The sequence below is a fragment of the Psittacula echo genome, assembly GCF_963264785.1.
Source record: "Psittacula echo genome assembly, chromosome: 1".
NCBI lineage: Eukaryota > Metazoa > Chordata > Aves > Psittaciformes > Psittacidae > Psittacula > Psittacula echo.
This window is the reverse complement of record NC_137735.1, coordinates 111,956,175-111,969,391: the sequence shown is the minus strand read 5'-3', so window position 1 is coordinate 111,969,391 and position 13,217 is coordinate 111,956,175. Positions and strand designations below refer to the sequence as shown.

General features: G+C 40.4%; 1 protein-coding gene across 1 annotated transcript in view; it reads right to left on the bottom strand.

Annotated features, from left to right (window-relative positions):
* Window positions 1-858: 858 nt before the first annotated feature.
* Window positions 859-13,217, bottom strand: part of VWF (von Willebrand factor) — a gene marked incomplete at both ends in the record, with an annotated part of 137,037 nt that continues 124,678 nt past the window's right edge. The window contains 5 exons of the mRNA XM_080609897.1: window positions 859-1,047; window positions 2,202-2,299; window positions 9,097-9,136; window positions 10,943-11,071; window positions 12,271-12,369. Coding sequence (XP_080466023.1) covers window positions 859-1,047; window positions 2,202-2,299; window positions 9,097-9,136; window positions 10,943-11,071; window positions 12,271-12,369 — 555 coding nt within the window. The remainder of the gene's footprint in view (window positions 1,048-2,201; window positions 2,300-9,096; window positions 9,137-10,942; window positions 11,072-12,270; window positions 12,370-13,217) is intronic.

The window sequence follows — 13,217 nt, the reverse complement described above, 5'->3', positions numbered from 1 at the left end:
CACCAGGGTTGACAACCCTCTGGAAAATCTTCCATGGCCTGACCAGACTAAGTGGAATTTAAATCATGCTAAATTTATCCTGGCAGCAGTAACTAAACTAAACATGCCACTGACAATTCCTCATTTGAAAGAACTCTAACTTTTATAGCTAATGCAGCAGATGAAGTTCTGGCATCTGGGAATAAGGGAAAGTACTGATGAGCTTTCTCTTCAAGTTTGTGGAAGTGCTGAAGTAAATAGGTAAGAGCTGTTTCAGTCCCAGTCACAAGTACAGGGGACTTGCAGAAGTCACACAACCTGCCCTTGGCACACAGTTTCTTTGCATTTGGCTGCAGGAGGAACACGTATATGCACTGTAGAAAGATATTTGGTTGCCTGAGCCATAACCAGTATTGTTTGTGTACAAAGGACTTTACCTATTTCCTGTGAAGTCTTATGCCATAATTACTGTACTCCCTGACCGGAGGGGAAAAAAGACCAGAGACCTTAGTGACACACTGAGGTCACTGAAGTGGGGAATGCAAGTGTAATGTCTCTGAAGAAAATGCTAAATGGTTTGGGATATGTTCTTTCAGTAGAAGCAACTCTTTCTGTTGCTGTGTTGTGGATTTGCTTTTTTTCTTAGTAATGATAGTGTGGATTACTTTCCACAGTGAAGATGAAGAGAAACAATACAATCTGCAATCTCTTCTTCTATAAACCAACCCAAGAATAATCAAATAATATTCTATCATGCTAATAAGTTTTATTGCTTGCTACATTGATACAGTTAGTCAGGATTCTACTGGATAAGTGTCTACAGAGAAAAAATGATCATTATAAAACTTGAGATTAAAAAAACGGGCTTCTTGGAAATATTCAGTTTGTACACTTCCGAGAATAGCATTCACACTGAGAGGCAGAAGGGATGTAATGCTGCACCACCGTCCCGTTAGCACACCGGAGGGGAATTATGACTATGGTTGTTTGAGTTGCTGTACAGCAGCTGCACAAGTCTTCCCATTTCCCTGTCTGAACAGAGTATCTGGTATTGCTTCTGCACTTGCCCTAAATGAAGAAACAACAACAAAAAAATACCAAGTTTGAAGGCAAGTGTTTCTGTTGTTCTTAAAGCTTCCACTCTTGTTAAGACTTGTGTAGCAAATGAGGGCTCTTTGCCTGGTAACTACCTGAATAGCTGGGGCATGTATGCCCTTAGTATTTCTTATCTCTGTTCCCATTCTTTTTCCATTAGTCATGGGAAAGAGACTAATTTTGCCTACTGCCTTAAGTAAAAGAAATACTCAAGAGGCTGGGTGCAAGCCATCTTCATGACTGCCACTCTTCTATGCCATAGTTTGGATTGTATACAAGGGTTGTACAAAGTTTGGTTATCTCAGATTGAGCAGCTATCCTGCTACAACCCAGTCTAGGAAGAGAATGTCATCTTTGGTTCCCAGTCTCAGAGAGATGGGAACATCCAGAATGGAAGCCATGCTCCTCTTTCAAATGGAAGTTTCCCTAAAAGGTGTAAGCATGATGGGCAAAAATTAAACTTTAATGTGATTATGAAAGAAATGTGCAAGACATGCAGAAAGCAATGGCTTAGTGCTCAGGCTAATAGAGAAGTCATAGAGCTTATAGGGCACAAAAGTCAAATCACAGAACCATAGCATAATTAGGGTTGGAAAGGACCTTAAGATCATCTAGTTCCATGGAACCCCTGCCATGGGCAGGGACGCCTCACAATAGTATTGAAGTTTAAACGTCTTTTAAAGTATCATGCCTCTAAATACCTATTTAACACTCAGTCAACTTCAGACCCTGAAGAGGGACATATATGCTTAACTGTAGACTCAGATCTGAAAATCACTTCAATAATACTGAGATAAAAATTCATTTTTTATGTAGAAAGTCTTAGCAAAGACACTTCAAGTCATTAATTTCTGATGGAAGCAAAGAAGAGTGGTACAAACAAAGCCTTTGTGTCTAACATATGCTACTTTCTTCACTCTGGCTTAAATAGGGAAAATTCAGCATTACCAAATTACTTTAGGAAATAAGTGCCAATGACGTTTACACTGACTTAATCAGTGAGAAGGACAGGAAGTGATACTCCACTTACTAAAGTGAAGCCATAGTGAAGGCAAAGGTTTCCTTGTGGAAGAGTGAAAAGGGGCAAGGGCAGGTCTTGGGGCAGAGGGATTGTTTTTGTTATTTACCTCGCAATGAGAAATAGGTATTTCCTTATCAGCCACACATCCGTTGATATTACCAAACTGCAGCCTGGTACTTACTGGTCGACATTCCACTTCCACACCTACCAAGTTTAAAAAGAAAAGAAAAGAAACAAAGCGTTTGACAGTGCTGACGATTGGTTTGGGGGATTTTTTTCACTTCCCTTCCCCTTATTACTGAAATTGCTGTTGTGTACAGGAAAAAGATGATGTACATGGAAACACAAATAATCTAATCAGAGAAACAGTGCACCCTGATCTGGCTATTCCTGGGACTGTCACATGAGAGAGATCCAATTGTCTTAGGATGATGCACTTCAAGATGAGTCAATGGAAGCAGTTCTCTGGATTACCTTACAGACTGAGGTGGGTCACTGCCTTCAGAACTGTGTGGGACTTCTTATGAGATACTAGGGAAGAGCATTTTGGGATTGGGATTTTTAGAGGAGGGATCAAAGGCAGGAGATTAAGGTGATTTCATGTGGAACAAGCATGGGAAAATGGATGTATAAAGGTATACAGGAGGCTGGTTGCACATTAAACAGCTGCTGGTCCATACTTTTGTCTGATATTGTCCTCCATTTGATCTGCAGCTTGTTCTTTTTTATTTAACTCTATTTCTAACTACTTGTCCTGGGTGATGGACTCTCTGTTCTGTGTGGATGCACACGTACGGAGGTATAATTGCCAGAAACTGGAACTGGACCACAGGTCACAGGGCCCATGAGTCTAGGTTAGCAGGGATGCAGGACCAGTTCCTGGACAGAGTGATCGCCTAAGATCACTAAGAACCTTGATCCTGCACAGCCAGAAATCAGGATGAAAATGCAGGTGCTCTTTGTGTGTGCCAGTTTACTCAGTATTTCTTTGTATGCATGTAAAGATTGTGAATGAAAAATTCTGATACTTGTTTTCCAGTACTTTTGGTCTTAATGTTAGGTAAATTCTTCCTGTGATTTTTCCATCAAATGAGAAATGCACACAAGAGGCAGTAGGGCTGGATTTGTTATGTGTGCAGGGTGCAAGCTCAGGGAATCTGCTGATCCGTCTTTGTGAAGTGAGGTTGGTTTGCTATGATCTGCTAACTGGAGGATTTGACAGTGACTGCTCCTCCAGTTTCAAAGGGAATCTTGTAATTGACCTGCTCTAAATATGGACTAATCCAGCATATTTTGTTCTGAACACTCTTGACTGTTTTGGTCCACATCTAAAGACTTGTGAAGGAGCTAATGCTTTTCTAAGTGAACATTTTACACACTGCAAACATTTCTTTGTAGTGTCAACAGAGCGCTATGCCTCTGTATAAAAGCTCCTACTTCTACTTTTTTCGAGCTAACCAGTGGAATTTCCGTATTTACCAGAATACTGGACTATTTTTCATGTACCACACAGCAGCTTTGTTTTCTCTCCTTTCTGAGAGCTGAAGGAATTCAACTGGCCAACTGCACAACTAAGTAGATACATAAATTGAAGAGAAATGTAATACATCTTCCTAGCAGCAAATATAGCTTTCAATACCTTTTCCACTGGAATATCAGTACCAGATTGGCTCTGTGCCTTGTTAAGGCTTCAAATTTCATATTAAAAAAAAGCTTGAAAAGTGTTTCTGGCTCCAGGGCTGGAACTGCCAGTTAAAATCATAGAATCATAGAATAGTTAGAGTTGGAAAGGACCTTAAGATCATCTAGGTCCAACCCCCCTGCCATGGGCAGGGACACCTCACACTAAACCATGCCACCCAAGGCCTCATTCAACCTGGCCTTGAGCACCGCCAAGGATGGAGCATTCACAACCTCCCTGGGCAACCCATTCCAGTGCCTCACCACTCTCACAGTAAAGAATTTCTTCCTTATATCCAATCTAAACTTCCCCTGTTTAAGTTTGAACCCGTTACCCCTTGTCCTGTCACTACAGTCCCTGATGAAGAGTCCATCCCCAGCATCCTTGGAGGCCCCCTTCAGATACTGGAAGGCTGCTATGAGGTCTCCACGCAGCCTTCTCTTCTCCAGGATGAACAGCCCCAACTTTCTCAGCCTCTCTTCATACGGGAGGTGCTCCAGTCCCCTGATCATCCTTGTGGCCCTCCTCTGGACTTGTTCCAACAGTTCCATGTCCTTTTTATGTTGAGGACACCAGAACTGCACACAATACTCCAAGTGAGGTCTCACAAAAGCAGAGTAGAGGGGCAGGATCACCTCCTTCGACCTGCTGGTCACACTCCTTTTGATGCAGCCCAGGATACGGTTGGCTTTCTGGGCTGCGAGCGCACACTGCAGCCGGCTCATGTTCATTTTCTCATCAACCAACACCCCCAAGTCCTTCCCCGCAGGGCTGCTCTGAATCTCTTCTCTGCCCAACCTGTAGCTGTGCCTGGGATTGCTCCGACCCAGGTGTTGGACCTTGCACTTGGCATGGTTAAACTTCATAAGGTTGGCATCAACCCACCTCACAAGCGTGTCAAGGTCCCTCTGGATGGCATTCCTTCCCTCCGGCATATCAACCGAACCACACAGCTTGGTGTCATCGGCAAACTCGCTGAGGGCGCGCTCAATCCCACTGTCCATGTCACCCACAAAGACGTTGAACAAGACCGGTCCCAACACCGATCCCTGAGGGACACCACTCGTTACCAGTCTCCAGCCAGACATTGAGCCATTGACCACAGCTCTTTGTGTGCGGCCATCCAGCCAGTTCTTTATCCACCGAGTGGTCCACCCATCAAATTGATGTCTCTCCAATTTAGAGACAAGGATGTCCTGTGGGACAGTGTTGAACGCTTTGCACAAGTCCAGGTAGATGACGTCAACTGCTCTGCCCCTGTCCATCAGTTTCGTAGCCCCATTATAGAAAGCCACCAAATTGGTCAGGCAGGATTTCCCCTTAGTGAAGCCATGCTGGCTGTCACCAACCACCTCCTTGTTTTTCATGTGCCTTAGCATGCCTTCCAGGAGAATCTGCTCCAAGATTTTGCCAGGCACAGAGGTGAGACTGACTGGTAATTCCCCGGGTCATCCATTTCCCCCTTCTTAAAAATGGGGGTTATATTTCACTTTTTCCAGTCATCAGGAACTTCACCTGACTGCCATGATTTTTCAGATATGATGGCCAGTGTCTGAGCAACTTCATTCGCCAGCTCCTTCAGGACACGCAGATGGATATCATCAGGTCCCGTGGACTTGTGTATGTTTGATTTTTAAGATGGTCTCAAACCAGATCCTCTCCTACAGTGGGGCTAGGGTCTTCATTCTTACAGTCCCTGTGTTCGCTTTCCAAGACTTGGGTGGTGCGGTCAGAGCCTTTGCCAGTGAAGATCAAGGCAAAGAAGTCATTAAGAACTTCAGCCTTCTCCAAATCCAGGGTAGCTAGTTCTCCCCATATCTTCTGGAGGGGGCCTACGTTGTCCCTAGTCTGTCTTTTATTTGCTACGTACCTATAGGATCCCTTCCTGCTATCCTTAACATCCCTAGCCAAGTTCAATTCTAACTGGGCCTTAGTTTTTCTAATTATGTCCCTAGCTTCCCAGACAACATCCCTGTATTCTACCCAGGCTGCCTGTCCCTGCTTCCACCTTCTATAAGCCTCTTTCTTCCTTTGAAGTTCCCTCAGAAGCTCCTTATCCATCCAAGGAGGTTTCCTGGCCCTCCTGCTGCCCTTCCTTCTAGTTGGGATGCAACACTCCTGAGCTTGTAGCAGGTGATCCTTGAATAACAATCAACAGCCCCCCTGCCCTCTAGGGCTGTATCCCATGGAACCTTACTATGCAGGCTCCTGAAGAGGCCAAAGTCTGCCCTCTTGAAGTCCAGGGCAGTGAGCTTGCTGCATGCTCTTCTCACTGTCCTGAGGATCTCGAATTCGACCATCTCGTGATTGCTGCATCCAAGGCTGCCCTGGAGCGTCACATTTCCAACCAGCCCTTCCCTATTGGTGAGCACGAGGTCAAGCACGGCACCTCTCCTTGTCGGCTCCTCTATTACTTGCAGAAGGAAGTCGTCTTCCACACAATCGAGGAACCTCCTGGATTGCTTGTGCTGGGCTGTACCTTCACTCCAACAGATGTCAGGGTGGTTGAAGTCCCCCATGAGAACAAGGGCCTGTGAGCGTGAGGCTGTTCCTATCTGCCTATAGAGCACTTCATCCAGATTCCTCTTGATCAGGCGGTCTGTAACAGATCCCCACAGCAATGTCCCCCATCACTGTTCTCCCTTTAACCCTGACCCACAAACTCTCTGTCGACTGCTCACCCATCCCCAGACAGAGTTCCATACTCTCCAGCCTATCCCTAACATAAATAGCAACTCCCCCTCCCCGCCTGCCAGGCCTGTCTTTTCTAAAGAGTCTGTAACCTTCCATTCCAACACTCCAGTCATAGGAGCCATCCCACCATGTTTCTGTGATGCCTACTACATCATACTCCTGTAGTCGTGCACACATCTCTAATTCCTCTTGTTGAATTTGAATGATTCTTTTTGAAGTTCTGTTTGAATGATTTCATCACTTCATTTGATAAAACTTATCCACTTGGAAGGATTACACAATTGTGTCCGCACAATTGAAAAGTCTAAACAAAATAACTGTAATCAGATTCAATACAGCTTCATCACCTTCTTGGTCCTGACTTATCAACTTGTTCTCCAGTTACTTTACTGCTCTGATTTACCTTATTTTGTAGACTGTTTATCCTTTGCAAAGGCAAGTGCTTGTAACAATGAGACATGCAATTGAGATGAACAGAGAAAAGAGGTGAGAAGCAGAGATGCAACTTCTTTGTTAAGTGGGAAAATAAGGAGTATCCTTTGCACATAACCAAGCCCTTTGCTAGTACCACAGAAAGCTATGAGAAAATAAACCTGTTCACCTGTGTACCTATGTAGTTAAAACCTGGAACCATGCCTCCAGACACACTAACAAACTCCAACTGCCAGGGCATAATATTGAAAGAGAAAGTGGCTTCTTAAACAACCTTTACTCAAAGCTCTGTTGGACTTTACTGAACCAAAGGCACCGCCCTGAACTGTGCTTTGAACTTGTGAGAACAAGTTCAAAGTTCTTAGCCCAGTTCTTTATGGTATTGAGTTGTCTGAAAGACTAACTCACTCAAGACCTGGGAAGGAATGTAACCTATATCTAAGTCTCTGTGTCCATGAGAAATTAATTATTCTCTTATTTGATTTTTAAGAATAATTATTCTGGTTTTACAGTAGTTTTGCCAAGCCTTGGTATTCCCTGTAAAGTATGTAATAGACTGCATGTTGCCACTGAGTGCCCTAGTAGAAGGATATAAATACAGAGGAAAGAGATTTTGGTATCTATATGTGTTTGATTCAAAGCTATGTGTTAATCACAGTACTTCAATTGATAACTCAGGGTTAGTAGTCTGAATGCAGTATGTTGGCTTTTTCACTATGAAAGGCCCTGAGTAGAAAAGCAAATAGGAACAGGACTGTGCAGTCACATGCGATTTTTCAGTTTTGAGCTATATCCAAGTGAACATCAATGGGAATAATGATTTGAAAGCCTATATAATATGAGCATTTTTAGGCATGCAATATTTCACTTAGATCAGTTAGCTTTTCCTGCTGCAAGGAGATATCACTTTTAAATCACTATAATTGCTAATAAATATATTTATTAAGCAGCACTCATTTGGAACTGGGTTTCTTCTTTCAGCAACTGCAGTAAGTGTTCTCAATTAGTAGAGCCTGCCCACCATCCAGTCTTTTAAATCTTAAAATCTGTTTTTGTTAATAAATAATATTGAGTATACCTTACTTGAAGCCTGGTAGATTAATGCTCTCTTAACTAAATTACCTGTGTGAGCCATCTGATGACAGTCTATCTTAATAGCTTTCTGACTTCTATTTCTTAAGCTGGAGTGATCATACAGACAGGCAAAGGCTGCAAACTCTGTAGGAGTTAACATCCTTCATCAGGGGTATTATTACAGCAGTTACTGTGCCAGTGTGGTGATGGGCTGCTTGCTGGCCATCTTTTATTTATTAGCACATGTATAGAGGGAAGGAGAAAAAAAAAAAAAAAGGAAGAAAGAAAGAAAAAAAAAGGTCATAACAGAACACAGGCAAGATGTTGATATTCTGACCTTAAAAGAGAATATCAACTTTTTGGTCTGTCGTTTATTTGGGGTTTTTTTAAATGAGCTACAGTATTATTAATTTTTTACTTACATGAGAGAAAACTGAGAGGTTGTCTGCTCACAAAAGCATCAGAGATTCATTTTAGAAATGAGAACCCAACCCTGCAATCCTTCCTCATGTAAGCAAACCCTTCCTGCCACAGTCAGAGTGACATTTGGATTATGTACACAATGATGCATGAAATTGAGAGTTTCTGACTCCTAAACTGCCAAATTTAAGACACAGTCAGGCTGTTCAATAGGAATGCAGATTTGACAAGATCTCCCCTACCATTTTTTGATGATTACAATAGCAAAACCCAATCATAATTACATTACCTTCATCAGGGGTTTTCTGCTAAATTAATTTTAAGTTGATTGATTATTCATGAAGTGGTTGCCTCTCATATTCAGTATCAGGTTATGTGGCTTGTCAACCTGTGTGTGCAATACTGGTCCTGTTATGTTTAGATGAACAATAAAATAAAACATTCATAATTAACATCTGCATAAAAAGTAAAGAGTATCTATCTCTTTCTAAGCACTTGTGAATACTGTCAAAACACGTGTGCTGGGAGACAAAACCTGGCAGAGTATCCCAATCAGAGGGTGGACTTCTTTGATCGTTTATTTTAACCACATTTCTAAACTCCATTTCATTAACCTGCATCTCATGCAAAATGTAGCTCCTCACACAGTAGCTTACATTCTCTGCAGTTTCCATACAAAACTTTTGGCTTATTTACTTACATGTGTCACAGCAGGTATTGCCAATTTTTGCAATTCTGCCCTAAAAAAATAGAAAAAAAATATTTCTATTTTGGCACAAGTTTTTTTTGTTATTTTTTGTTATGCATATTTCTTCTGCTGGAAGAATATAATGGGATATTTAACATAGGGTATTAGGCAAGAAAATTGCATTTCTATATTGTACAAAAATGGAAATTGGCATTATTAATCACCTAATTAGTAATTATCACCTATTTGTAATCATGCATTTTAAGATTTTGAACTTGCCATTATATTTGTTGATAGGTGATCATAAATAATTGACTATATTAGCAAGTTCAATATCTGAAAATATTGCTATCAGCTTACATTAGGAGGTTTCTGAAGTAAAGATACTGAATACAAATAAATTTCTGGAAACCAGAGTGATGAACCCAATAGCATTCAAGTGTTATGTCTGTTTAAGAAAGGAATTTAAACAGTCTCTTTTGATTTTTTTAGCAATACAGATGAAAGCATGCCTATTCCACAACCGATGAAAATGTACGGGCCAATCATCATAAAATTTCATATCTGTCAAATAAGTTTTAACAGTCAAAAATTTTTATTTTTTTTTTTTGTTTCATTACTACCACATAGAAAATAATTCTCAGAAATATACATATGGTGGAAAATTGCTGAAAATCCATAGTGTAAATAAAAACTGAGAAATATTTATACTGCAAGGTGATGCCATTGTCACACTAAACACTTGAACCTTGGAGACTTTTTCAATTAAGCCCCCTAAATTCTCCATCTGTAACTAGATGAAACCCACTAATTTTATAGCTGAAATTGTTCTGGTTTTTAGATGGGAGGAGAATAAATGTGGTTTGGGAAGTTCTGGTTAAAAAGTAATCTATTCTTTGATTTTCAATGAAGACCTTTAGAATATGATAATAACCCGAAGCTCGTAACATAACACAGCATTTTTCTAAATACTTGTTTGTATAACAAAACTGTGTGTGCTATAGTGATTTCACAAAGAAATGCACTGTGAGAGCTTTATTCTTCCTGTGTTATATATACAAAATCCTCCATTGTGTATGCAGAGAGAGGTTTAGGCACAAGCTTTGTTAAAGGTTTCCTGCTTCCTGCCGTGCTGAAGAAAATGGAGACAGGTGGAAATAAATATCTGTGTGATGCTAGATGAGCAAAAGCAGGACCCCATGTCCCACACCCCAACATGCACTCTGTTTCTTGCTGTACAGCTAACCTCAAATCACAGGAAGGATGGATAGACATGTTGAGGAGGGGTTTTATTATACCATTATACCAAATAAATGCAAATGTGAAAGTTTGAGCTCTTTCTATAGCACTGTGAAAATTCCTTTCCCTAACCTCATAGGAGGGTAGAGAAAAACATCTCAGCATGTAATATTCATATTCATAGAAAACAAGTGGGTGATTTGACTGTTTTCTCAGTTTGTGTAATTATGCACACAGTTTTACTCTGGATACCAAACTGAAAACCTTGTCAGAATAAACAGTTTTTTATGTTTGCTGTTTCACATGGAAAGGAATTACTGCAAGCTCAGTGTCCCCCCTGCAGTACAGTCTCATATAAACCCAGCATATATTTTAAAATAAAATTAAAAAAAAAAAAAAAAAAAAAAAAAAAAAAAAAAAAAAAAAACCAAAAAAACAACAAAAAAAAAAAACTTAAATTTTTCTGAATTTCAAAGAAGGTTCAAATTCAGTTTAGCCAAGGTGCTGGGAGAGGGTTGGGGTTTCCCACCCTAATACACATAAGGTACCTATATACAGAACCATAAAAATGACAGTGTCTATTAGGAAATCCAGAAATGAGACTCATTTCATTACTTACTCCTTCAGCCAGACATCTTCTGGAATCAAATGGAGGACAGCCAGTGATTCTCCTTTCCCAGATAAATTCCCCTTTCTCATTTACTTTACAGGAGTGACTATCACAGCCATCCTGAAGTGATTCATTTGGCTGTAAAGATAAGGGCTGTTAGCTTCACAGAGAAACAACATGGGACAGGAATTTTTCAGAAAACTGTACAACCTGACTATTCCTCTACTGATATTTCAATTAAGGTATTGTGATGATGAAGTTTTTAAAACATGGAAATGTTTAGTAAACAGATTTTTTTATCAACAAAGTCATCATCTTCTATTTACTTCCATAGCCAGATTTACTACAGCTCAGTCACGGCTGCCAAAACCTGACCTTTTCAGCTCTTAACAGGGAAAAAATTCCATTAACTTACAAAAGAAATGGGTTTATGTGAGAACCTATGAATCACCTTTTAAAGAGCTGTATATATGAACATTTAACTGCTGGATGATGTGGGAGCTTCTTTAAAAAACACATAAACCCACCCCCACCCTCACATAGAATCATTTAGGTTGGAAAAGACCTTCAAGATCATGAAGTCCAACCATAAACCTTACACCACCAAGTCCACCACTAAACCAGGTCCTTAAGCACCACAACTAAAAGTCTTTTAAATACCTCCAGGGATGGGTGATTCAACCTGGGCAGGCTGTGTTCAGTGCTTGATAGCCCTCTTGGTGAATAAATTGTTCCTAATATCCAACTTAACCATCTCCTGGTGCAGCTTGAGGCCATTTCCTCTTGTCCTATCTCTTGTTACTTGTGAGAAGAAATCAATCCCCGCCTCGCTCCAACCTCCTTTCAGATAGTCATAGGGAGCAATAAGGTCTCTCTTGAGCATCATTTTCTGCAGACTAAACAACCCCAGTTCCCTCAGCTGCTCCTTGTTCTCTAGACCCTTCATCAGCTTCGTTGCTCCTCTCACACTCTCCCCATCTAAAACTTAGCTCAGGAATGGAATAAAAGTTATATACTGTTATATACAGCAGGCAAGCTGATGGGTTTTGACCAGAAAAATATCCATGACTGTTTAAGAACCTATATGATAGAAAGATTTTTCAAAATTCACATTTGCAAATTTAATTATAAATTTCTCATTTAAAATGAGGTTTTTAATTTCCTCTATGTAGTTGTTTGAGCTCCTATTCCAGTTAAAGTTCCTTGATGATATTCACGCTTGCAGGTACATCTAGAATGCCCCTCCAGAACCAAAAAAGAGGAAAACATGCCTTTTCCTTGGGCTCACCAAAAGTCTGTGCTACATTTACATATAAACAAAAGTGCTTAAAACTTACCTGAAGGTATTTAAGCCTTCCATCTCTCAGCCTGATGCCACATGAAGTTGGCACACATTTTCCGCAGCAAGAGCCAGAAATTTCCTGCCTTCTGTAATTCTAAAAGATAAAGGACATTTTTCTGGGTTTATTTTGTCCTAAACATGCTTCCTAACATTTACTTCAAGAGAGATTCTAGGGTTTGGGTTTGGTTTTTTTTGGGGGGGTTGGTTTGTTTGTTTGTTTGTTTTTGTTGTTTTAATTCAGTGGACAAAGTGATATCTAGCTTTTTAAACAGTAGGACTAGACTAGTTTAATCTAGTTAGTTGCATACTTTGGGGAGGTTTTTTTTAAAGACTAGTATTAATCTTTGTAGTGTTTTATTATACAGTAGTGAGGGAAATCTATTTCCAAATATAAAGATCTTCCTGTGACCACTAAATTCAATATTCTTTGACTATAACAGTTGCAAGGTCAGGTCCATTAAACAACACATGACAGTAGGAGAGGGTAAGAAGTTTACTATAATGTTTTGAGTGAACTACAGTTTGCATTTGTGGTGTGCAGGAGCTTCTTTGTAAAGCTAATGAATAACAGAGAGCAACCTGGAAAAGTAGCTTGAAGTGCTTGAACTAGGAGAAAAGGATAAGATGGTTAGTAAGCAGTGGGCAGGGAATGGGGAGAATAAGGCTGATGTGGAAAATCTGGACTATGGAATAAAATAAGAAAATGGCTTGATAAAACAAGGAAGTAAGAAAAGCAGCAGAGAGGGTATGATGGAATAAAATAAAAAGGAAACAAAGAAAGAAAAGAGGAATAATGAAGCCCCAAAAATGGCACAGAAAGTCAAAAACACTGGTGGCGAAAGATGTTTGGGAGAATGAGCAGCACTAGATGGAGAGGAAGAAAAGTATAGAGTGGATAATGGAAAATAAAAATCAGAAAGGAGCTAACACATGAAGTGTCCC